Here is a 24,562-nt window from a genome sequence, read left to right as displayed (position 1 = left end):
TAATTTTTTTAATCAGCGTGCATAATAAAGCTTTTTGAAACAAGGCTACCTTTTAGTGCTTCCAACAGTACTAAGAATCCAGTATTTTAAAGAAAAACAAAAACCAAACCAGTTTTGATATGTTCAAAGACATGATTAAAACAAGTAAGCAGCCCAAGATCAGGTAAGCTAAGATCATGCCTCTTAAGACAACAAAGATTTCTGATATACTTATCATGTACCAATACCTTATAAAGATGTAATAAATGTACTAAATACCTTATCATGTACTAAATACGTTATAAAGAAATTTCCAGATTTATATCACAGCCTTGTAGAACAGGGTGGAGGGGAACACCTATGACTTAATACCAATAGAAACTTGTTTCAACAATTTTATGTTGAAAAATCCTTCCTTTATCTGGGGGAAACAATAAATGAGGGCAACAGCAGCTGCCACCTTCTGTAAGAGAGTTAGCAACATTTCTGTGCTGGATCCCAGTCTTCACTTGTCAGCATAAGATCTCATAGATCTCATAGATGCGTAAGATCAGCATAAGAACTGGCAAGTTCCCCAGGATGGCACATGGAATTAAAATAAATTTGTCTTGCATGCAAATAGCTTAAAAATGAAGAACTTCCTTTATCTGTCTAAGATTTAGCTTTTTTGTTCGCCACAAAGTCCACAGTCTGATTACATGGTCAAAGCCACCCTTTGGGCTGCAAACAGTGCCCCCAACACAGAGCATGCTCCTCTACAACCTGGTAGGGTGACACATTCCTCCTCCAAATCTGTATATTCCCACCTGCTGTCTCTCTTCTCAAGCTGATTTAGTATTAACCTCAAAGATGTTACATCAAGTAGTTACAAGTAGCCTTCATTCCCTAAATATATGATCCAAGCTGTAATTTTAAAATAAAAGCTCGACATAGTAACATTAACTTTGTTCTTCTGAAATATTTTGTAAGTGCAATTAAAATTCTTTAATTTTGTGACATTCTTCTCCTAAATTTTAATCCAAGTTGTTTATGTGGACATATAGATGCAAGTTCCACATCCTTGGCAACCATTCCCATACAAGATTCTAGCCAGCACATATTTAAATTCAGGAGCAGAGAAGAATGCACTGGTGCCAGAGAACACCTTTTGAGCCACTCCCAAGGTAGGTACTGCAGCTGGTGTTTCTGCCCTTCAAACCCAGCTGAAGTTCTTCACAACGTAGCTCTGGGTTTAAATCCAGGAAGAAGCACATTTGAAGTATTCAGAAAAATAAAATCCCAATCTAAAGCAAGTAGCCTTTCTTCTCCCATAAACATGCTTTCCTGCCTTGTCTCCTATTCCAGCAAAAACACCACTAACTATCCACTGAGACTCAATAAGCTGGTTAAAAAGAAAAAATAAATAGTAAGTGTAATACCACTACAACACATCCATTGCCTCTGTTCTCCTTGTTTCTGTCTTACAGGCTGGGGAGGGAAAAATGAGCGTTTGAGCACTGAGATTCTTGTTCCTTGAGCCTTTCAGAATTAAGTAAGTCTCCCAGCAATCAACCCGAGCTGATTATGCTTCTGGAATCACTCTCATGCCCCAATGTCCTGCACTTCACAAACTGGATTAAGCAGATGCCTGGCAGACCAAATCCATTAACACTACAAAGACTAAGCAAGGATGTGTTTTCTAACATCCAGCATGATGATTCTGGATTGAGAGGGGTGAGGGCTACAAGGGATCACAGAAAGTAGCACTGCTTCCCTGAAAAAGCACCTGCCAATGTCACTGTCAGGGACAGAACACGACTTCACCCTTGTGGACTGATATACCAGGATATCTCTTACATACCTAAACTAAAACTGAGTTACACAAAGGACATTCAGGAAATTAATGATACTAATACAGAAGTCTCTGAGCAGTAGACACAAACCTAGGAGAAAATGTCACCCTGTCACAAGGAAGCATCCAACTCTGTAAAGTGCATCACAGAACAGAAAGATTGGCATTGTGTCTTTACCTGCAATAAGCAATTAATATATACTGATGAATTTACCAAGATCATGTTTTTGAGGTCCCAAGACTAAATGCCCTCCATTACTAGCACACTGATACTACTATACTCCAGAAACTATGTCTTATTTCCAAATGGGGAGAAAACTATTTTGGTTTCAGGAGAAAACTATTTTGGTTTCAGATGTTAAACAGCCTTCTGTAAAGGCCATGAATGAAGTTTTACTAACTTAAAAAGAAATGTAAGAGATCTTTTTAAGTATGACTTATCAGATTTAGGATTTAAACTCAGAACATTCCTAACTGTAGAGGAATTGCAAAATCTAAAATTATTCTAAGCCGTGGTTTAATGTAATATCCATTCCTACCTCCAATATACTGGAATCTGCCCAAATTCATGCCTTACAAGACAGTAAAGCTGAACCTTGACAAAGAACTCTATACTGTATTCAAAGACCAAATAAACATGAAAACAAAATACAAAAAGTCTAATTTGTTCTCTAATCTAGACTTATACTTGGACACACCCAATAGAGAATAAAGCATCAATTTTCTTATACATGGTATGGAGCAACCTTTCATGTCTACAATTTAACATTCAAATTTATTTCAAGGTCTGTATCTGGAAGTCTTTTAACTTCCAGGTGCTCTATAATCAACTCTATCTGGAAAAAATGACCATTTGACCAAGTTTAATCAATTTGTCATTTATATATTTAAGCTTGTGACATATAAAACACAGTACTATAAAAATCAACCAAAATACTGCAGACAGAAAAAAGTGCAAAGGCCCAACTACTGCAACACAAATTTTCCCACTTTTACAAATTCAAAGCAGGGGAAAGAAAACAGTGGGGTTTTTTTCCCTTTTTTATTAGATAAGAACTAACTTTTATGTACAAAGAGAGAGGAAAACAAAGTGCCTCCTTCATAAAGTGGCCCCTGAATGAAGGTCACATGTATGTAAACATCCACTTTGAGGTCCAGAAGGCAAGGTTAAATTTGTAGCCTTTTATACCTACAGAAAAAGTTAAGGTAAAAAGCTCCATAGTGTGAAGAGTCTAACCAGCAGTTTAACTGTGTCCTGTCTGTTTGGACAACACTGAGATAAAGATTGCAGAACTGCAGTGAAAGCACTGAATTTTGATACACCCAGTGAATTCACAGAAGTAATGGAAAAGCTCACCTAGATGGCATTCTTATGAAAGTAAGTGATAAGGGAATGCTGGGTGACAGTAGTTAGAAAAAAAAACCCAAACCCTCTGGTTCTTTGAAAGGACAGAAGAGCAGAATGACCACTCAGAAAGGAAGTTTCAGCAAATTCCTTACATTGTGTTAGAAAGCCATAAGAATTAAATTGGAAAGAAAACATATTAGATTCAATGTTTTCTGAAGGAAGCATAGTAAGAAACCAATCTGTCCAAATCCAATTGTGACTGAGCTGGAAATAATCACATAGGGGGAAAAAAAAAGCAGCAAAAAATTGTAATATCTAACAAATAGAACAGTAGAATCTTGGAGGGATAAAATAAAAAGCTAACATACAAAATGAGGTGCAAAAAGCGAGTAATGAAAGGTTAGGCTAGGTGTAGCAGGAAGATAAGAATTCACAGCTTTAAAATCAAAGAGAATTATAGCCAGGATCAACATGAATTTCAAAATTCAAAAAAGGTAACCAAGTACTATTTCTGGGCAACTAGTAAGCAGCACTGACTAAGTCAGCAGTCTTGACTGCATCTAGTAAAAATACATTCCAAACAATTCTGGTTTGGTTTTTCCTGTTATAGAGCTACAGTTCCTACAGGACATGTGAAGAAAAAGATCTATCATATAGAAACACATAACATGTGAAAGAGTGTCCATCTCGTACTTAAACATAGGGAAACAGGTCTTCACTTTTTATGTCTCAGCACCTCTGTGACAATAGTACTGCTCAATATGGAACACTTGATCTGCATGTCTGAGGAAGTCTGGAAACAGCCAAAGCTTCTGACGGCCATGTTTAGGAAGACAGATTTGCAAGGACAGAACTGCTTTAAGTAGAAACATTTATCATCCCTGTCCATATTTACAGGGCCCACAAAAATAAGCATGTCTGGTGACAAAAGAAATAGGTCAATGAATTGGCCTTCAAGATGTAGATCAAATACTCCTTTTCTACATCGAGCAAACAAGTTTTACATTCACCTTCTAGAACTAAAACCAATACTGAGTGCATAGAAATAACCAAGGCTTTACTATGAATACTGAAAAAATAGTGTTTCTTGGTATTTTTTATGGGCTTGGGGATGTCTAGTAATTTTGCTAATGATAAAAAACATTGTAATGATGGAAATAGCATGTGTTGAAATCTGCAAACAATACCAAGTTAGCAATGCTGAAAAGATTTCATCCAGTGTGGACAAAATTCAAAATGGTCCCAACAAACTGACCAAAGACATTCATTATAAGCAATTAAGAAACAGGAATAGTGAGCTGCATGATTAAGAGAACTGGAAAGCTTGTACATAGCTCCTATTCAAAATAGCCTGTGGGCCATTATCCTTTGTGTGCTTTGGGAAAGATATCAGAAGTCCAGTACTACCCTAAGCTCTTCTCCACTACAATTAAGGTAGTGTAGAATTAAGGTAATTCATAGAAGCTTAGCATTCCAAGAGATTGTTAAGGAAAGGTTAGACAACTTCTAGCTATGATTTAGCTACAGTTTGTCCTACTCTGGACAACGGATTTGTCTTGTCTGCTTAAAAATACCCTTCTTCCTATAAGCAACAATCATTCAATGAAATACTTTTAACAGCAGGAGAAAAACACAGAAATCCCTCCAAGAACAAGCTTCAGAAGATGCTTTATAAGCAAAAGTGATAAAAGTCTGTTTTCTCCTGCCTCTCCCCTGGGGCCAGCTGGAACAAGTAAAAGAATGCACAAGCCAAAGAATCACAAAGGTGCACCTTAAAAGAAAAAACAGAAACAAACAAACAAACAAACAAACAAAAAAACCAACCAACAGCCAAAAACAGTAGAAGGTAAATCCAAACAGCTCAGTGCATACAATAGTTTTGGGTGCACAAAACAAAAAAATCCAAATATCCCCCAAAGAACCCATCTGACTAATATTGCTTGTTCCTTCCCACCCAGTTACATGGGTTATAAACAACAAGAAGCATACACTAAAGTATTTTATAACCTAAATATAAAACTTTACACATCACTTTCACTTTCAGATTATAAACATGAACTAAATCATGCTTAAGCACTATTGGTAAAGAGCTTCAGCACAATGTGGCTGTTCAAAGAACAGTCAAACAATGGCCTTCCACAGCCATGTTACTGATTGACATTTAAACCTGCCAATGAAAGATGTGGAATTGTTCCTCCTTAAGGAATCTAAAATGCTAACCCTTGGCAGGATGACTGCACAGGACATAACACAGGTTTAACATAACACAGATCATGAAGATGAGCTGACTCTTCTGAACTTCATTAAACCTGCTTGGAGCACGATATGTAGATGGCTAAAGGAAAAATCACTAACAACGATCTGCAACACGATATGGCTTTTTAAAAAATACTGATGTACATGAAAACTTCTACTGAATATAAGTACAAATAGGAACAAACCACTAAATTTAACTGTTCTTATTTCCACTAATTACACATGTATAGCAAAGCAAAATGCTATTTCATTTCAAGTCATATAAACTGAAAGCTCTTGGACTCAAGTTACACAGTCCCTCTGCAACAGTTTAAGTGTTAGATTTAGGAAGCATTCCTTTGCTGAAAACAAACATGGAGCAATTGAGATACAAAGAAGTGAATAAAATTAAGAGACAGCAATCAAAGTATTTTTACTTTACAAAATGGAAGTTTCTCCTATATCTAACACTGCACAAGGTATCTTGCATAATCAAAAGGTAAGCAGAAGTCCCTTACACTGCCTCGCTTTGCCAGAGAATCACCGTAGTCTGCTGGCAAAGTCCGCTTGCTGGACTTTTTCTGCTCATGTTCAACTGCATCTTCAATTATAGGCTCAAGCCTCATCTGGACAAACACCAAAGATGTGGATCAATTTCTTTTCATTATACAGTGAGGAAAGATCTAAAAGCCTTTTTAAAAACTTCTGAAATATTTAGAAAACTGCATAGAACTCACTGATGTTTAAATAAAAAACCTAATGAGGCTCTGGCCTTGAATTAAAAAAATCTCTGAAAAAAGGACTTTGAAGGTCAAATTTGGGAAATAAACTTAAGAGTCCCCCCTCTTTTTTTTTTTTTTTTTTGCTTTTCAGCTGCAAGATTTTGAAATCTGAATCAAAAGTCTTGCTCAAGGGTTCAATACAGTCAGTCAAACAGTGTTCAATCCAAACTGTGTTTTAATACAGCATCTACTGAGTATCTAAATCCAAGTTTACTAAACAAAATCTTAAAATTGAATGCTACTGCTTGCTGGACAAGTTTGTCAAATAAAAAGTTTATTTCTATACAGAAATAATTCTTCCCCAACCCTTCCAAGACTGCAGCTAAGTAATGCGCTGTATCTATACATATTCTCCTCAGTCAGCAAATGCAATTTTATTTTGTTACCTCTGTAAGAACTGTGGTGTCATATGAAGGCTGATACTTCTCTTTTTCATGTGCAGTTCGCTTTTCCATCTTTTCTCTGTCTGTTTTCTGTTTTCTGTCTGCTCCTTTGGGCTAAAAATGAACAGTTACGTGAACATGAACACAAGTGGGAAATGGTTTTATAACTGAAATCTAATCTCAGACGTGAACCATTACAAGGGGTAATATAACAATTTCCCATCTCTTTATGAAAACTTAAGAGACTTAAGGATCTGTTTTCTAATGTTACCTTAAAAACTTTGATTTGACAACTGGCTGAATGCAGATGATCTGTATATTCTCCATTCTCAGTCTGTTTAAAGGTGTCAACCTGAATTCTAAAAGGAACTCCTTTCTCTCCTCCGTGTTTACGAGGTGTAAATTCAGTGCTGATACAATGTACCTGAAAAGAAACAATGACCAAACAAAAAGGATCTTCAGAAGCATTTCAAGGCATGAACTTCATTATATGTTACCTAGATCATATGAACAGTTTCTTGTAAAAAAATATAGCAAAGCTATAGAAGGCCACTGACTAGAAGAGGTTTTAATCTCATGCACCCTCATCTCAGAATATTTTCAAATATGCCCAACTCCTTTAAAAGTCTAGAGATCTTTTAATCAGTGTGTGATTGCTTCAGCTGCTACATCAGAATGAACACTGAGTTTATAAGCTATAAAAACCCCTTAAGGGTATCTAGGGAGAAAATCAGTGCAATAGAAGGAATTATGAATAATCTCACTGGATAGTGCTCTGAATTTATTTTGCTTCCTTATGGAATTTTAAGCAAGCCTGTAGAACAACCCAACTATAGTGGCATAATATCAGTTCCATTTTCAGTCTGTTATTATTTCTTCTAAGGAAATGTATAAATGAAACTAGTCCCTAATTTATCTCACAGTCCTTCAAGGCGACTAAATTTTAGCAATTATGTAACTTTGATCTAGATAAAGATACTTTTTTTAGTACAAGTTAATTTACTGACAATATAGAATTTAACCTCTTTCAACAACCAGAATAAGAAAAATTGCTACCTGAAACTTCACAGTCATACTTTCTTACAATGAAATCAGATCTGAGACAAAAGTAGGCAATGTGAATGTGAGCATTTAATCTAAATAATTTCCAAAGAAAGCATGCTCAGTTGCCCTGAATATCAAATACACAAATAATAGAATTCCTACAAGGAAGCCTACTGACATAGTAGGAAACATCTTTTGAGTGCCTGATTTAAAACCCTTTTCTAGTAGGACAATACTTTTAATTTTGAATCCTTAAGCCAAGCTTCTGCTGAAAGCAGTAGTAAGAGTTACTGAGAGGAATGTAAGTTAATTCTTATACTTCATGCAACTAAATATTTTAACTATGACAGCTTTCTTCAAAGAGTTTTTTGAAAGTTTTTTTAATTTTTTTTCTATAAACCCAAATTAAATAGAAAAACCTAACTAGTACTCCAATAAGCCTATGAACCCCATATTTTTTGGTATTTAATGGCCATCCCACAAATAATAAATCAAGAATCTTTGTAGTTCAAGTACACTGCTGTTTGTGACCTGAAAGGCACCAAACACAGACATCCAGTCAAATAAAGTTTCAAACCTGAATAAAAGCAGATGTACATTTTGTTGGATCCCATAAAAATTCAACTGCGTTGAGCTGGCTAGGATTTGTCTTGATATCAATGACTCCCACAGACATTGGAATATCTATTAAAATAAGTAGCATGTATTTTAGAAAAGTAAACAGCAAGTGAACACTATAAATAACCTGTAATATAAGGTTACCATCACCGCACAGAGGTAGGATGGAAAAATGTGGGCTTTGGTGGCTTGACCAGTTTCTTAGGACTAACACAAAGAATCTTAGTAGATTTAACATACAAAGTGCTCAAGGTTTTGGGTGCTTTTTCATTCTCCTCCCCTGCTGCCACCCCTGAGATTATGCACCAAAAATGATCAAGGCACGCAAAGTACAGAAACCATGTTGGCACTGTTTTCACACAATCTAATAGAGAAAGTTACTTTTGTCCGTGTTTTCCTAATCATTGCAACACCTAGCAATCAAAATCAGAAAGAATATTAAATGTGTATGACTCAGAGCTGCCATCTTACTTTTACAGCACTTAAAATTTGAAAAGAATGTAGAAGTGGTGAGAACGTTTATATTCAAAACACACACTATGACAAAGCAGCATCCAGAAATCTGGTCTGTCCTTTTCCATCAGCCTCAGCATTAATATGAACATGATCAATTTAAATTTGGAAACTGAATTCCATACAGTGGCAGCAAACAGAAACAATTATACCTAAGTCGAGCAGTCTGTCCCCAGGGCGGTTCCACTTCCAACCCTCTAGCTGCTGGTGCTCTGTGTACTGCAACCTTCTGTCATGGAACACGACTCTTATAATGCTCTAACAAAGAAGCAAACAAGCCTGTGATGAGCCACACAGTCACTACAGATAAAAGTACTAAACCTTCCCAAAATAGCCACAGTGCTAATAAGTACATTATTTACAGCAAAAATGTGGCAAGCATCAGTATCCCAAAATATCCCAGAACACAGAAATAGAACTGAGCAGCAGGAGATACTTGAAGATGTGGTAAAAATGCAAGGGAGATTTACATCTGATTGGATACTCAAAAGGTCACTATGAATTACATACAGTGAACTTCACAACACTGGCAGCACAGTATCAACACTGTGTGGGCAACACCAAATTATTTTAGAAAGTAAACACCAAAGATTTCATTTATTAAGAAAAGTGGTGAATATTACTTGATCATTCTTTCACTGGAAATTCTGTGAACTTGTACAGGATGTTTTAAGAAATTAAATAGAAAATTCTCTTCCTAGTACTTGTAAGATATTTACAAAACCTCTATGATTTTACTTAATAGAGTTAAAAAGTTCCAAACTTTCTCAACTACTCTAGATGAAATATTCATCCAGCACAACTACAACATGATTAATTTTATTCAGCTAGAAGAAATTCTCTAACAATACCTGTTTTTGTGGGCAGTTTTGGTACTGCTAAATGAATGCACATATAAAGCAATTTGTTACAAAGAAGCTAGAAAAATACTGTATACATTGACTGTTACCCAACAAATAGAATGTAGACAGATTTGCATATTTTTTTCCATTATTCTACAGTCTTCCTTGTATTAACAGCAGCTGAAAGTGTCCACAAAACCCAAGAACTTTTAAATGGAGCACCTCTTCAAGATGAATTGCACTTCTTTGGGTTTATTTCAAAGATAATGGAAAGCAAATGGGTGTGCATGTACACGAACAAACACACACGAAAGGCACCATTCCTTCTGCACTGCAAATGAGCACATTTGGAACTTGGAAATATCTGTAGCCACCTTCACCTCCATCAAATTATTTCTTTGGTAAAATACTAGGATTCCAATATCTAATTGTCCAAAATGGAAAATTCATTGATGCAGCATTACAATACCTTGCTATGGTAAAACTGACTTTTCTAAATTTTTACACTGCTTTGCCCTATTGTACCTACCAAATGACTCATCACCCACACACAAAGCTAGAAAATTACAGAAGAGAGACACCCAAGGCTACAAGGAAATAGCAGCTAAGGGGGCAAAACAGTCCACATGCTTATTACAGCAAGTCACCATTCCAGCACATAAGAAGTTTAATTACAGAACTCTCAAATCCCCCTTTTATGCTCATGCTTAACTCTTCCTGAAATGGTCTCTAAACAAGCATCCCACAGACAAATAAGAACAAGGCCTAGGACAACACAAGCAAGCCAAAGTTCACAAATTACACAGCCCAAAGCTGGCAGGTAAAGATTTCAGCCTCCCACAGGCACACTGTTCTGGTGCATTTATCAGCACCACTTTCAAAGTGACTTCAATTGAAGTTTTTCCTTCTTTCCTAATACCTGAATAAGATCTTTTTCGAGAATTCAATAAAATCAATAATCATCAGGTGATTAGAAGAAAAATCCAAACCCTTCCATCAGCTCTTTTAATCATCTGTGCTCCAAATTGGTTCATTTTTCAGTTTGCCTCATTTTTGTATTTCATAAAATACCTCACATCAACAGTACCTTCTACTAACACTGAAGCACAAGGAGACAAATCTGGAACTGAGGAAAGGGGCTCAGCTGTGGAACAAACTGCTCAACAAGCAGCAAAATTAGAGATCCATTCTCCGATGGATGTATCTCCAATACCCCACTGCTGCAAAACCCACAGGTTGGCTCCCTGTGTTATCTGTAACACTTAAGAAACATGATCACAATACCCCCACTTTTATCTAAATGATCCTCTACCTTCCTCTCACCTCTCCTAATCACTTGAAATGGACAATGTGATGGCTCAGAAGACACTGGATACAAAATCTACAGACAACTCTCTTAAGCTTTGCATAAATACTTAGGTTTACAGGGCACGCAAGTGTGCATGGGGTACTTATATCCATACGTTTTTATTTTAAACATCACTGGTCCACATATTCTGACCAATACCTAGTGACAGCAGCAAAAAAAAAATCCACAGAATATACAGTCTCTGGTTTGTTAGTAACACTATCTAGTGAACTTAAATTCACCTTCACCAGTTTTCCATTGATCTCTGGTATGTCTCCAGCTTTCCGATTATCTAGCATCCGGATCTCATAGGACTGACCTTTAAAGAGAAAAAAATTGCATGGGTAAAAGAGCAAGAGCACAAGGTTATTTTGTGTTTAATGCATTTAGATTAGCTTTTGGTTCACAGTACACGAGGATACCAGTACCTGAAACTTGAGTGTGAGAGACTCAGATAGCAACATGCACTTCACGCCATGCAAAATTAACAAAACAAAGTGACACTTTTTGGTCCCCTTAAAACCAGAGATATTTTCAAAGTTCAATTATTTAATTTTGTGTCAAGTGTAACTACTTGCTTCTCTATTTTTTTTCTGAAAACAAAACATTTCAAGGCTGAATTACTTTCTTTTTTAAAACTGCTGAATGGCAAATTACTGAGAACCATTAACTGGTCTTCCAAAACAAACTCACGTCGAGTTTTCACACTTTTTCCAAAACCTATGTACCATTCTCCCATGTTTAATTTTGTCCATATACCTGCTACCTTTGTATGATTTTATGCTCTGTATGATTTCAGAAATAGATCTTTAAAAGAGACAGCTACCATTTATATCAATATAAGCAAACCTATCTTTCCAGTGAATATGATAAACTGTTGTGCTTCAAAAGCAAAGCTTGTAGCAATTTATTTAATTACAAGGATTTTTTTTCTTTCCAGAGTAAGCAACACATATTCATTTGCAAAATCGTTTTTCCCTAACTAAAACATGGGACCAAACAAACTTCAACACCTTCACTAAGATGAAATGCAGTAAAATCATCACCTACACTTCCCTTCAGGCTACTTTTATGGCCCAATGTATAACACATTTAAGACATTCTGACATGTCCGACAAGGCAATAACCCTGTGAATGAGCAAATAACTTCTTCGTCTCTTTTCACTTTTCACAGGCTGATGTTACTTCTAACTATGGACTGTTTCAGGGCTTTTTTTTTGCTCAAACACAATAAGCATATTTATGTATACACTCTACACATGTACAGGCTTTCCTTACCCAAGCAGCATGTGAACACTGATACAGTCATTGATGACATAAATTCATATGAAGCAGATGTTCACCTGGTACAGTTGAGTAAATAATATATAATTCCTCCTCCTATATTTAACAGGAAGAAACTTTTCCAGTCAGTGTGATTTGCTCAATTACCAGTGTTCTTCTACTCACACAGCTATAACACCTAAGTTCAACTATATCTAAAGTAGGCATTTCTTGGATCTGGCAATACTAATAAACTTTCTCAAATATTTCTCTGTTCTCTCTCAACGTTTTTTGTGGGGGGTAGGGAGGTGAGTGAAGAAAAAAATTCTGATTGTTTCTTCAAGAAGTATGGCTAGCCTTTCATAGGTACAAAATAGTATTAAGACAGTAGATTTGATAAAGGTAAAAATCAAAGAATACGAGACCTGAAAATGTGAAAACAGCTCTGGAAATTTTCAAGTCAAGAGGAATAGATACATTCCATTTTGGAGTTTTGGACACATAGCTGCTCTGAAAATGTCAAAAGCACCACAGCACTCACTTTTGTCATCCCTACATAAGTCCCACATACACTACGTTCTCTGTTCTTTCCTGGAGAACAGCCAGAGGAGCAAGGTGACACAGCTATGGACAGTAAGTGAATCCAGTGTGAACTAAATTCACAATGAACCTGTGGCAGCTTCATTCACAAAAATCCCAAAATGTTCAATTTTGGAAGGGACATCCAGGAGGTCATCTTTGGCAATTACCCTGCTCGAGGCAAGGCCACCCACAGCCAATTGTCCAGCACTAAGCCTGGCTGGTTCTGAGTGTCTCAAAGGACGCTCATTGAGACCATACTTCATAAGCTTCTTGCTAAAGATCTCATGGGAGAAACCAGCAAAAGCCTTACTGAATGAAATCACTTGTAAACAATACCTACTACACTCTCCTTGTCTACCAAGCCACCCAGTTCATCACAGATGTTTATCAAGCTGGTCAAGCATGATATCCCCTTAGGAAATCTGTGCTGACTACTCCTGGTGATCTTGTCCTTTATGTACCAGGAAATGGTTACCAGGAAACACTGCTCCATCACCTTCCCAGGAAGCCTGTAGTTCACCAGGTCCTCTATTTTGAAGATCAGAGCAACATTAGCCTTGATGTAGTCTCTAGCACCTCTCCTAGTCACCAAGCTCATTCAAAGACTATTAATGGTGTGTCAATGGCCTCACAGTGACATAGGCTATTGCCCTCGGCACTTGTGGGTGCATCCCATCAGGACCGGTGGATTTACATATGTTCAGTTTGTTTAAGTATTCCATGACCTGTTTTTCTTTCACCAAGGCTATACATTCATTGCTTCAGACTTTCCCTTTATTTCTAAGGCCTGGGATTCCTAAAGACCAGTGATACCAGAAAAGACTGAGCCCAAGAAGGCATTCAGTACTTCAGCATTTTCAGTGGCCCATGTCACCATGGCCAATGGCCTATTCAGCAGGGGGCCCACTTCAATTGTCTTCCTCTTGCTATTTACGTACTTACACAAGACCACCTTGCTTCTGACACTCCTCACCAGATTCAGTTCCAGCTGGGCTTTGGCTTTTCTGATTGTACCCCTGCAGGCCTGGACAGCATCTCTGTACTCCTCCCAGGTTACCTGTCCCTGCTTCCACGTTCTGTATGCCTGTCTTTTGCATTTGAGTTCCCATGCTTATCCATGCAAGCCTCCTGCCACTTTTGCCTGACTCAATGTCCATTGGGATTTGCTGCACTTGAGTTTGGAGGAGCTAATTCTTGAATGTTAACCAGCTATCTTGAGCCCCTCTTCCCTCTGGAGCTTTATCCCATGGTACTCTACTCTCCTGAAGTTCAAAGATGTGATCTTGGTCTTCTGCTTTGCTTCTTCCACTCAGAATCATAAAGTCCAGCATCTTGAAGGCAAACAAGCCTGACTGACCTTGATACTCACAACCCCAATGAGCCTTTCCCTGTTTCATGAGGTATAACAAGCCTGACTGCCCTTGATACTCACAACCCCAATGAGCCTTTCCCTGTTTCATGAGGTATAACAAGCCTGACTGACCTTGATACTCACAACCCCAATGAGCCTTTCCCTGTTTTATGAGGTATAGCACAACCATCCTCTACCACTTGGATCAGGAAGCTGTCAATCAGCACTTTCCAGTCATACCCTGCTGCACTGTCCCTGCAGGAAACATCAGGGTGCTTTAGGTCCTCCTACAAGGACCATGGCCTGTGAATGTGAGGCTACTTCCAGCTCTTCAAAAAACATCTCATCTACTTGTTCATCCTGGTCAAGTGGCCTACAGCAGACACCCACTATAATGTCATCCATATGACATAATCAATCTATAATCCTCAGCCATAAGTTCTCAATTGGAACATACTTGGCAGAACCCCAGACATTCCAGCTGTTCCCCCACATAATGCTTAACCTCCCCTCCCTTATCCTCTTGCTCTGCCTTTCCTTAAGAGCTAACATGCCCAGACTGTAATGTGGCATTTTGCAAGCCACCTCACCATGTCACAGTGATCCCAAGATCACAAAGATGTTTTAAATCCTCGTGCTTACTTCCTCTGATGCTTGCACTACTGATGTGTGTGCTTCAGAGGCACCTCACCATGCTGACTTACCACAAAGCGCTTTGCTGTTTCCTTGGAATCATGCTCTACAGGCACTTACTTGCTCATACCCAAATGCTGGAGATGACCCTGTTTAAGCCTCCTTTTTTTGATGCTGTGTTCCTTTTCACGCTCTTTGCTTATCAACCACGGCCATCACTCCCTCACAGTGCTGCTGCCAGTCACTCCCTCCCTCACTGTTCCCACTTCAAAGTCCTCTTTACCAGGTCAGCCACAAGCTGGCTAAGATACCTTCACTGCCCTTTCCAAGCTGGATCCCATCTCTCCCAAGCAGTTCTTTGCATTCACAGAACTCCAAGCTTTGCTGCACTGTGTAAACCAACCCAAAGAATGCTTCCTTTTTAAAAGCAATTCTCTTCCATACCACTTCTGCTGTTCCATATGCATCTAGCTGAGCAGTAGCCAACCCAAAACACTGTCCCACAACTCCAGTATGTTTCCAATGGACCCATTTAACAGATTTCACAGTAAGAACCCTGCAAACCCTGTATCATGTATCTGCAAACCCTGAACAACCAACCATCATCGCTCCAAGATCTGAACTGTTACAGTCAGCTTCAACTGAACATCTAATCACATTAAATATTCCATCACAGTCTATTGAGATTTAGAGTCAAAATCCACAAGACAAAGAAAGCTGAACTAGATAAAGGATTGGAGATCCTAGGGCTTTAGAGCCAGAGGAGGGGGAAGAAGAGGTGGGAGGGTATGCAGCCATTGATATGATCCAAACAAATGATAAATGATTTTGAGTTCAGAATTCTAGCTGACTAAACTTAGGACACCAATGTAATTCTCAATATAAACCTTCTCAGAGGAAGGTTTTTATCATATGGCAATGACTACATTCAGATTATTCTATGCAGCAGTCAGTGGTCTCTCTAGGGAAAAAAAAATCAATATCCATACAAATTAAAACCCAGGAAAAAAGAAAAAAAAACCAGCCTGATTTACATGAAGTATTTATCTAGTTAATTTCTGCTAAATGTATACAAACTCCAAAGGTAACTGCACTTGGGATCCTGTTTAAACATAATACAGTTCTGGACAGACATGTCTGGCTAATTTGAGAGCAATTACAGTGGTTCCTTTTGTTCAACACCTCAGGGACTGACATTTTAACATTCATTATGACTTTTGAGGCTGTTTGTCTGTACCTAATGCATATATCCAATTAACTTGTTTTTACCAATCAAATTTAAACAGAAATGCCAGATTAGTCACAAATTTTCAGCTATTACTGCCTGAAATTTGTCTCCTAAAAGGTCTGTTGGCTTGATTTTATTGGGGGATGAAAAGGGATAGCACACAAGAGGGAAAAAAACCCAAAACCAAACCAATAAAGGAAGAAAGACCCCACCCCTACCAGAGTCCAAAGGGAAAGTAACACCATACTATAGCTGTGAGCCTACAAATTGGACAAAAAACACAAGTAGTAAGGCATCCTTACAACCTCAATGTCCACAACCTCATTTCTGACATGCATTTACTTTGGCTATAGACAGACATGAATCAAAACATGAAATACCACTACAGTTTCAGACTTGCACCACAAGCTGCATTCACACACATATACCAACCTTGATTCAAGTATGTGAGAGTTTCATCATATAATTTTACTGCTGGAGATGTTGCAGCACACATAACATACTGGAAAGGTGGATGTTTGGTCTCATTTTCTTGTGGAAGGCTGGAATCTTCCTGTTTGAAAATAGGCAGCGCCAAAACATCACTGAAAAGAAAAAGAAAACAGACAACTTTGAGACTGTTGGCCCTGTTTTGATAGAAGTTAAACAAAAAAGTTATTTGTGACTTAAAAAACCTCATCATGAAATACATACAGAATTTTGTTACTCATTTTATTAGTAAAATCTATATAAGCAGTATCAAAAACATTTTCCACCAGAATGTTAGGCTAGGATACATAAACAATACCATGGGACTTAAGCAGACAAACAATTTTGCTGATGCTTTGAAAATCTAAACTTTGTTTCCTGTCTCCGCTTAAAAAATTCAGTTCTCTCTTAACTTTTCACCTGTCAACACAGCCAAGCTTGCCTAATAAACATGAAAATTAAAGCAATGCTTTCATTTTCTTCTTTGGAATAATGTATTTCCCAGAGTAAGTTACCTACACTGTGAAAGTATCTCTCTCCTCATCTGGTACCATTATGTCTAAGCTATTAATTCTGTTGCCATTCTCAAGCTTTTCTTAGGCTTTGGCACACTGATTAGCTCAAAAATGATTAAGCAGCAGACTCACAAAACATAAGCTATAAAAAGTTTATGCCAGGATTCACTTCACTTATCTATGATGCACAACCACCAGAAAAACTTTGGAAATGCAATGTTTCTAGAGAATAAAGAGCAATCCATGTTGTCCACAAGCTGTGGTAAGAGAGACAGCTTCACCACAACCAGCAAATACATTTTCTGCTTTCTAATTTCTACAGAAATTAGAAATCTGTATTAGTAATAATCTTCCTTGTATACAGATATCCTTCATAAATTAGATTTTTAGGAACTTTTCTTGCACTGAATTTTTGTTCATGATGACATCATCTGCATATCCATGCAACTTCCTTTATAAATGTTTCAAATGTGAATTAAGATCTCACACCACCTCACCTGTTAATTTAGCTTTTAACCAACATGTATCTTGTTTGTATCTCTTATACTGATCTCAAACATGGATTTGATATATTTTGTAAAACAGTTATAAATGCCAGTATTGCACAACTATTTGTAGGTTGTACACTAAAATTTTTGAAGTAGAACTGTTTTTTACTGTTCCTTATTTCTACAAGAGTCTGCTTTATTTAAAGAAAAATCTATTAATTGCTCTCAAATTCCAGCTCATATCTGAAGAATCAAAAAAGTATATCATAATAAATTCATGTCAGCTAATATTTTCATGTCACATAGGCTTAGAATGTAAGACTTGGTCTGCTTAAGTCTTAGAGATGCAGAGTGCAGATGGGGCACCCCAACTTTTTTTCAGAGCAAGCGCCACATTCCATTAGGGATGTTACTCCCCGGGCTACTTGGAAGACATTATATTGACAAGAAAATATTTATGAAGGGTGAAAAAGTCTAAGAAATTTGTCTATGCCTTGGAGAGACTGTACCGTGTCTCCCCAAAAAGAGACCAAAAAAAGACACCTATACAGGTTCCCTTTCACTAGGAAGAAACCACAGGAGATGCTACAAAGACTGATGTAAGCAGGACAAGGCAGTAGACTGCCCAAGAAAGCATTACAAGCCTACTGAACCGTGCCCTAGCCACTTCTGACACCACCTCCTCAAACTGTAGCCCAGAGAAGAACTAAGTAAGTTACAAAGGAAAATGTGAAACAAGGGTGTCCAAGAGAAGTGGACACCCTTAAAAGAGTTTGCTCATATAGAGAGAAGGATCCGTGAGTAGGAGAGCAAAATCCACAGACAGGTGAGCGCTCCTTGAGGATGACTCAGAAGAAACTGAAGGAAGGAGCTGCTTCAAGCCCTGATGTCATCAGCAGGGCAGCACGAGCAGCCCAACACAAGAGGGAGTGCCGTGACAGCGACAAGCAGAGGGAATGGTGCTCTCAAGACAGGACTGCTGCACCAGGAACCCACGCTCACCACACACTTCAGCACCCAAAACACAAGTGCCATTATGAGGAAGAACTTTAAATGGCAAGAACATGGAAACAAGGGCAATGTTTAAAATACACACAGGAGTCAAAGTGCAACCAAGGCATGAGAAGTACCTCACCAAATAAATTACCTGTAATTCCTGACTAAGTTCTGCAGCACTTGCCTTCACATAACACACAAGATTAAAGAGAAGTCTTTTGTGTATTCATGAAAAATATCTTTAAAGCCTTCATTTTCTACTCACAATTTGAAGTTCAAAATGTAGCTGGTCTGGCTTAAGAAAGTGTGATGTGGGGTTAATGAACTAGCTAAGAGACTTTGCATTGGAAGCCTACAAATACACCAATTTAGGCAGCTTTAAACCAGCTTTTGCTAGTACTTACAAAGCAGAATGACTAACTGCCACTGCAGAAGAAGAAGGAAAAATAAAGACATCCAGCTCTACAACCCTACAATTTAGCTGTAAAGAGAGCACGACGTTCATTCTTAAATGCCACCATTCTAAAAAATACTCCAGAAGACAGCAAAAGGCAAATTTTTCCAATAAAACTCTTCTGAGTACTAGTACATTCCAAAGGAAAAGACAAGCCAACACAATGTAAACTCCTTCCTAGACCATCTTTAAATAAATACCATTTAAATAATATTTCGATTCATTCACTGGCAAAGAATGAAATATTGGTGTTTTTTGCATTTCAACATACACTCTTTCCCCATCTAAAAACAGATTAAAGCTGCAATTCAAACAGTCAATAAGGTATGAGCAAAGTATTTCAAATTAAGACCTGAAGGATCAGTTTAAATAAGGACTAGCTAAATTTCACAGCAATAAGCATTTTCTGCAAAATAAAAATTCACTGCGGCACAGGTGAAGAAAAGGGGCAAAGACTGCTCACAATGGGAAACCGAATGGGAAACAGAAACTTAGTATTTTTAATAGTGCCCTTTACTTAAGCTAAAGGTGAAAAACTGCATATAATATATGCTATTGCATCAATCACATTACCAGAAACTATGGAGATGCTAAATCAGTCTTTTTACCACCTCTAATCTTATACTGATTCTATTTTAACACCCAACAACAACAAAAACCAAACAATAAAAAAAAATAAAGAAATCCCACAAACAAACAAACACAATACAGAGAACATATCAACCTTGTCAGTTCCAGCCTTTTTCCTCTCAGACCCTCATTACAATTTCTGCATTTATAATGAGCCAATGTCCCAAGAGAACAAAACATCTACCCACAGTCAAGCCCTGGCAGCCTCCATGCTTACATACACTTATGTAGGCATCCTTCAGTCATTTTCCTACTCACCTGGTGAAACCTTGGTTTTGCTAGGCCAGCACAGATTAGAGACAGGGAATTGTAGTGCCAGCTTTGCCTAAGTTATTTCAGACAGCAAAGAACCTAAACTTAAAGTTCTTACCTAAACTGAAGTGCCCACTGGCAGAGCAGCCCAGATGGAGGAAAAGGTCAGTGTTCCAAAATAGCTACTGTTGAAATTATTTCAGACTACAGGAGAACAGAGAGCTTGAAGAGACTGATTCTGTTGCTTTTTTGCCATTATTAACTTTTGATCTTGTGAAGTAAAGACTTCTCTCATTTAAGTGAACTTTAGAACTACAAGCAATCTGATGTATGGGTGTGTAGTAACCTTTGGAAGGACAAGTAGCATCTTTTGTTATATTTTCTGATATCATTTGAGAAAGTCCATCTAGCGGGATTTACTCTCCTGATGGAAGGAACTCAGAGACCAAATTTTTGAAACTATTAGCTCTAGTAAGAAAAGTCTTATCTCAGTTCCTCAGCATGTGTTATCTAAAGCACTCAAATGAAAGGCATTCTTTTTTTCCTGTAGGGAGGAGGAAAATTTTCCCAGAAAACAACCCAACAGAAACAGTCTTCATTACACCCCAAATGCAGGCAGCAAACCTATCCTCCAACACAAGTCTTAGCTACTTATGCTACAGAGGTGCATACATGAAACATCATCATACAAAAGCAGGAAGGCTTAGAAGAGGAAGCAAGGTGAATGCTACCAGTTGAACTAAAGCATCCAGTGGGATACAGCTCATGTGAGAAGCTCTCCTATGTCATGTACCCTAGATGAACACAGTACAAAAAAACAATAATGTAATTTATCCCCCCCATGCTTGTGAAATGTGCTTGTAAGCCTTCAAAATCACCTCCCTTAAAAATTTAAAACCTTCTTTCCACACATTGTCCAAAGCATTTTAAAACCAGCTTAACACACACATACAAAAAAATCCACCCTAATAATAATAGAGTCAAAAAATAAATTGAGAACTTCCTGTCCTTACAAGAACAGGAACTACTCTGTCAACAAAATCCAAACATGTTCCATCAATCATCTGCTTTATCTATCTTCTGGATTGTATGTATACTTTTGGGTGTGAGTACTAAAGCATCCCAAGGCCTTTTGAACAGGCCTTTTGAAACTTTAAAGAATGTTTTTTATGAGGACAAATACCTTTAAGAAAAATTTTTCTCAAGCAGTCTTTGAATTAAGAGTTATGATCTCAAGGCCAAGCTCTGAACTGCTCAGAGGTATGAGCAAGCCATAGGAAAATGTAAGGCAATGGGACACCTGGTACATCCTAACACTTTCCCTGTTTCCACAAAAGCAAGTTTGATGGGGGGAAAGACCCCTGGAATTAATTTCTGGGAAACAACCTTCTCTGCAGCAGCTGTGCAAGAAATCCAACACATGAGAAACAGGCGCAAACGTCATGCTGTTCCTGGGAATCCCACAGACCATCACACAGAAACTCAGATGATGAAAGGCTTCAATTTAAGGGCAGTCTGGCACAAAATACAAGAAACCACCAATCAAAGAAAGAAGAAAATGCCAACAACAAAACCCATGTCCTTCCTACCAAGAAAAAGAAGTAAGAATGTTCACCATTATAGGAAGGTCAGGCAGCCGCTCTCACTTGCGGCAGGCTCCAGTACAGATGGCTCCTATGTAGGAGAATGCCTGAAGAGCACATGAAGGCAGACCTGCTGCCCTGCTCTCAATCTCCTATGTCCATCCCACATCAGAGGTGACAGGGGAACAGAGAAGACAGTTCTGCACTTTGAAGTCTTTTCCTTAAAAATTAAACTGGTCCCTGACTTTTTGTAATGTATTCACACACTCAACTTGGAAGAAAACAACACCAAAAACCTCAAACCCAAGCCAATGTCAACAATCTAGAACATGAGGTTTATCTTTCAACTTGTTTTATCTGTGGTAACAGATCAAGGAAGCTTAGGTTTAAGGACACACTTTTCCTTCAAATGCCTATTTCCTCACAGGTATTTACTTATTTGTGTGCTCGCACAAAGAATCCAGCTCCAATTCTAATCAGTACCTGACATTTTATTTTAGAGTCTATATGTGAGTGAAAATTATTTTTTCTACAGTGCAATGTATAAAAAAATAGAACAGACCACTAAAACAGAAGCTTTATAACGTATTCTGCAGAAAACACTTTGTACATCTAAAAAAGCAGAAAAGAAAAAAAATCAGGATAGCATCAGCAAAGATTCCTCTTTCAAAAATCCAATATAACCAGCAGTAGAGTCTCAAAAGAGTGGGAGACATTAGGGGAAACATAAACAGCAATTTGTCTGTCATAATGTAACAGTAGCCAAAACCAGGGCCTGAATAGAATAACTCTTTTTTGGTTTTGCCCAGCAATTATTTAGTTAAGGCAGTAACTGTCACGACCCAATCATGTTTATCAGAAGCCAAAAAGGCTGTCAGGGACCGAAAAGCTGTTAGAAGAGAACACTCTTCCTTTCTCCTCCTGAAAAGAGAGCTCTAAGTTGTCAGAAGACGTTTCCTGACTGACCATCTCAGAGTTCCTTCAGCCTGAAGCGTGCTGGAGAGGTTGGTACACAAAGTGCCCTCGCCAGCCAAGGCTCTCCACACCGCAGTGAGGAGACAGGACGAAGACTGCATTAGGCTTCCCCTTTCTTCAACCAAGGCAGCACACAGCCGCATTCTCCAAAGACACTTCAGTGTTTGGGAGATGCAGCACAGTCAAACCGACTTGATTTTCCAAAAATGGAGGAAGGCCTGGATGTATTTTCATACAGTCTTTTGTAGAGACTTTTCCATTTCAGAATCAGAAGTCATTCTTTTTTTATTTAGTCTGATGAACTTCAGGTTTTAACCTACAAATATGTACCAAAACAGCTACTCTTGAAATAATGTTCAAGTTCCCCATGACAGGGTTGGATTGTACCACTACAAGCACCATTGGAACTGCAAGCATTTAAATAAATCCATACACTAAGCTTTCAGATTACACATAAAAATTTAGTCATTAAGGTACTTGTCTGTCTATTAATGCTCAATTAAGTCAGTGTATAGCGATTTAATTATCAAATAATTCACTAATAAAAAACTAAATTCTGCTAGAAAGATGACAGGCAGTTCTTTGAAACTTGTCTTTACATAGCCTTCATTTTTTTGCAGTTCATAGCAACGGTGAGTGATCCTCAAACATACACAACTACTTCTGTGTTACAACAGATATTATGACATGATGGGTGCCATTATCAACAGAAACAAACATTAACTCAAAACTCAGTATCACTGAAGGGTGCAATGTTTTGATATGGGTTTTGGTGCAGGTGTTATATGACATCTGACAACTGTTACTACCAGTTTAATTTAATTTTGTGATTATAGGCAGTTTCTTATTGCATGAGAAGGTGCTAGAAGAGCAACCAGAAAAAACAGGTTTTGAGACTTTATAAGGAAATTTCAAAAAGTATTTAAAACTATGTGAATCTGAAGGGAAATTTAGGAGGCACTTAGCTGCTTTCTAACAAAAGTCCTATAATGGACTGGTGATCAATGAACATGTGCAACTTTATCAGGAAGAATAGACACAGGAGTAATGCCATATATTCTACCTAAGGGCTCTGACTTATCATCAACTCCAGGAAGTATCAACTCCTTTATATATAAGCCCAACAGTTAAAGGAATTACATGCAGATCTTCTAACAAAATCAAGGGGGCATATACCTTGAGGAGTTCATCAAGGACTCTCCTCTAGGCAATATTTAATTTTCTTCTTTTGTTTTGTTAGAAAGTGACAAGTAATTAACTTCTAGTGGCACAATGAACAGTGACAGAGCAGTATCCTTCCTGCTCATGCTTTGCCACTTCTCTTGGTTTTGCCCTCTCACATCACTTGAGAGGCCATCATTTCTCTGAAGTAGAAATCTAACCAATACATAGAATAACTTACACACCTGCTGAGAATCACTCTGAATCCAACAAACACTGATGGCAATTAGGTGACTCCTTGAACTATAGGGTCTGTGACTTAAGCTACAAATACTACTACTACTACTCTGTATGTTTTCCAAAAATACTCTGCAGATGAAGTGCATAACAAGATTCAAGACTAATGCATAGCTTAGCTTACACAATATTACTTTTTAAGTGATGTTTTTAATGGCTACAACTCTTTCTATGTTAATTCAACATGTCCTAACAGGCAGGTATATGCAACAAAAAGTCAGCCACCATAACAGGATGAGATGACCAGAAAGAAACAATCTATCCCATAACAATAAGGATGATAATTCTTACAGTTCCTAGAAACTGAAGTAGGTGCATTACTGGGATGAGAAATGAAGTTAGGCAAACACAGGAAAATATAAAAAAACCTAACAGTCAAAATGCAGAATTTTTAATCATAAGAGATCCTAGAAAGAACTGAATCAAGACAGAGAAAAGCAGTTCTTGAACATGAGAACACGCATTTTCCATTGGTGTGTGCACTTAGAATCCACCCAGGCAACAACCACACAGCTGCCCACAAAAACGGGCACACCACTTCATGGGATGAATGTCTGAAGGTTTGCAAAGACAGAAACGAGACAGAAGTGGGATAAAATCCAGACAAGCTGAATATAAAATGAGGAATATTCGCATAAAGAAAAATTAATCACTTCGTTCTCTGAACTGGCAAGTTCTCAACGTTATTTTTAATTTTAAAAAACCCCAAAACAAAACAACAAAAAACAAACCAACCAACCAAAACACAATCCAAACCCCACAC

The 24,562-nt window shown here is 37.8% G+C and overlaps 1 protein-coding gene across 4 annotated transcripts in view; it reads right to left on the bottom strand.

The window, feature by feature from the left end:
• Positions 1-24,562, bottom strand: part of UBP1 (upstream binding protein 1) — a 35,499-nt gene that overhangs the window by 9,221 nt on the left and 1,716 nt on the right. For 3 of the 4 annotated variants that reach the window (XM_030944118.1, XM_030944117.1, XM_030944116.1), the window contains exons 2-8: positions 16,413-16,564; positions 11,166-11,242; positions 8,886-8,991; positions 8,180-8,286; positions 6,830-6,982; positions 6,562-6,672; positions 5,912-6,019 (exon numbers count right to left, since the gene is read on the bottom strand). In XM_030944118.1, coding sequence (XP_030799978.1) covers positions 5,912-6,019; positions 6,562-6,672; positions 6,830-6,982; positions 8,180-8,286; positions 8,886-8,991; positions 11,166-11,242; positions 16,413-16,564 — 814 coding nt within the window. The remainder of the gene's footprint in view (positions 1-5,911; positions 6,020-6,561; positions 6,673-6,829; positions 6,983-8,179; positions 8,287-8,885; positions 8,992-11,165; positions 11,243-16,412; positions 16,565-24,562) is intronic. The other variant, XM_030944119.1, reaches the window with a different exon arrangement.

Source organism: Camarhynchus parvulus, chromosome 2 (assembly GCF_901933205.1).
Source record: "Camarhynchus parvulus chromosome 2, STF_HiC, whole genome shotgun sequence".
Classification (NCBI taxonomy): domain Eukaryota; kingdom Metazoa; phylum Chordata; class Aves; order Passeriformes; family Thraupidae; genus Camarhynchus; species Camarhynchus parvulus.
Note: the sequence above shows the minus strand (reverse complement) of the source record. Positions and strands in the feature narration are given on the sequence as shown.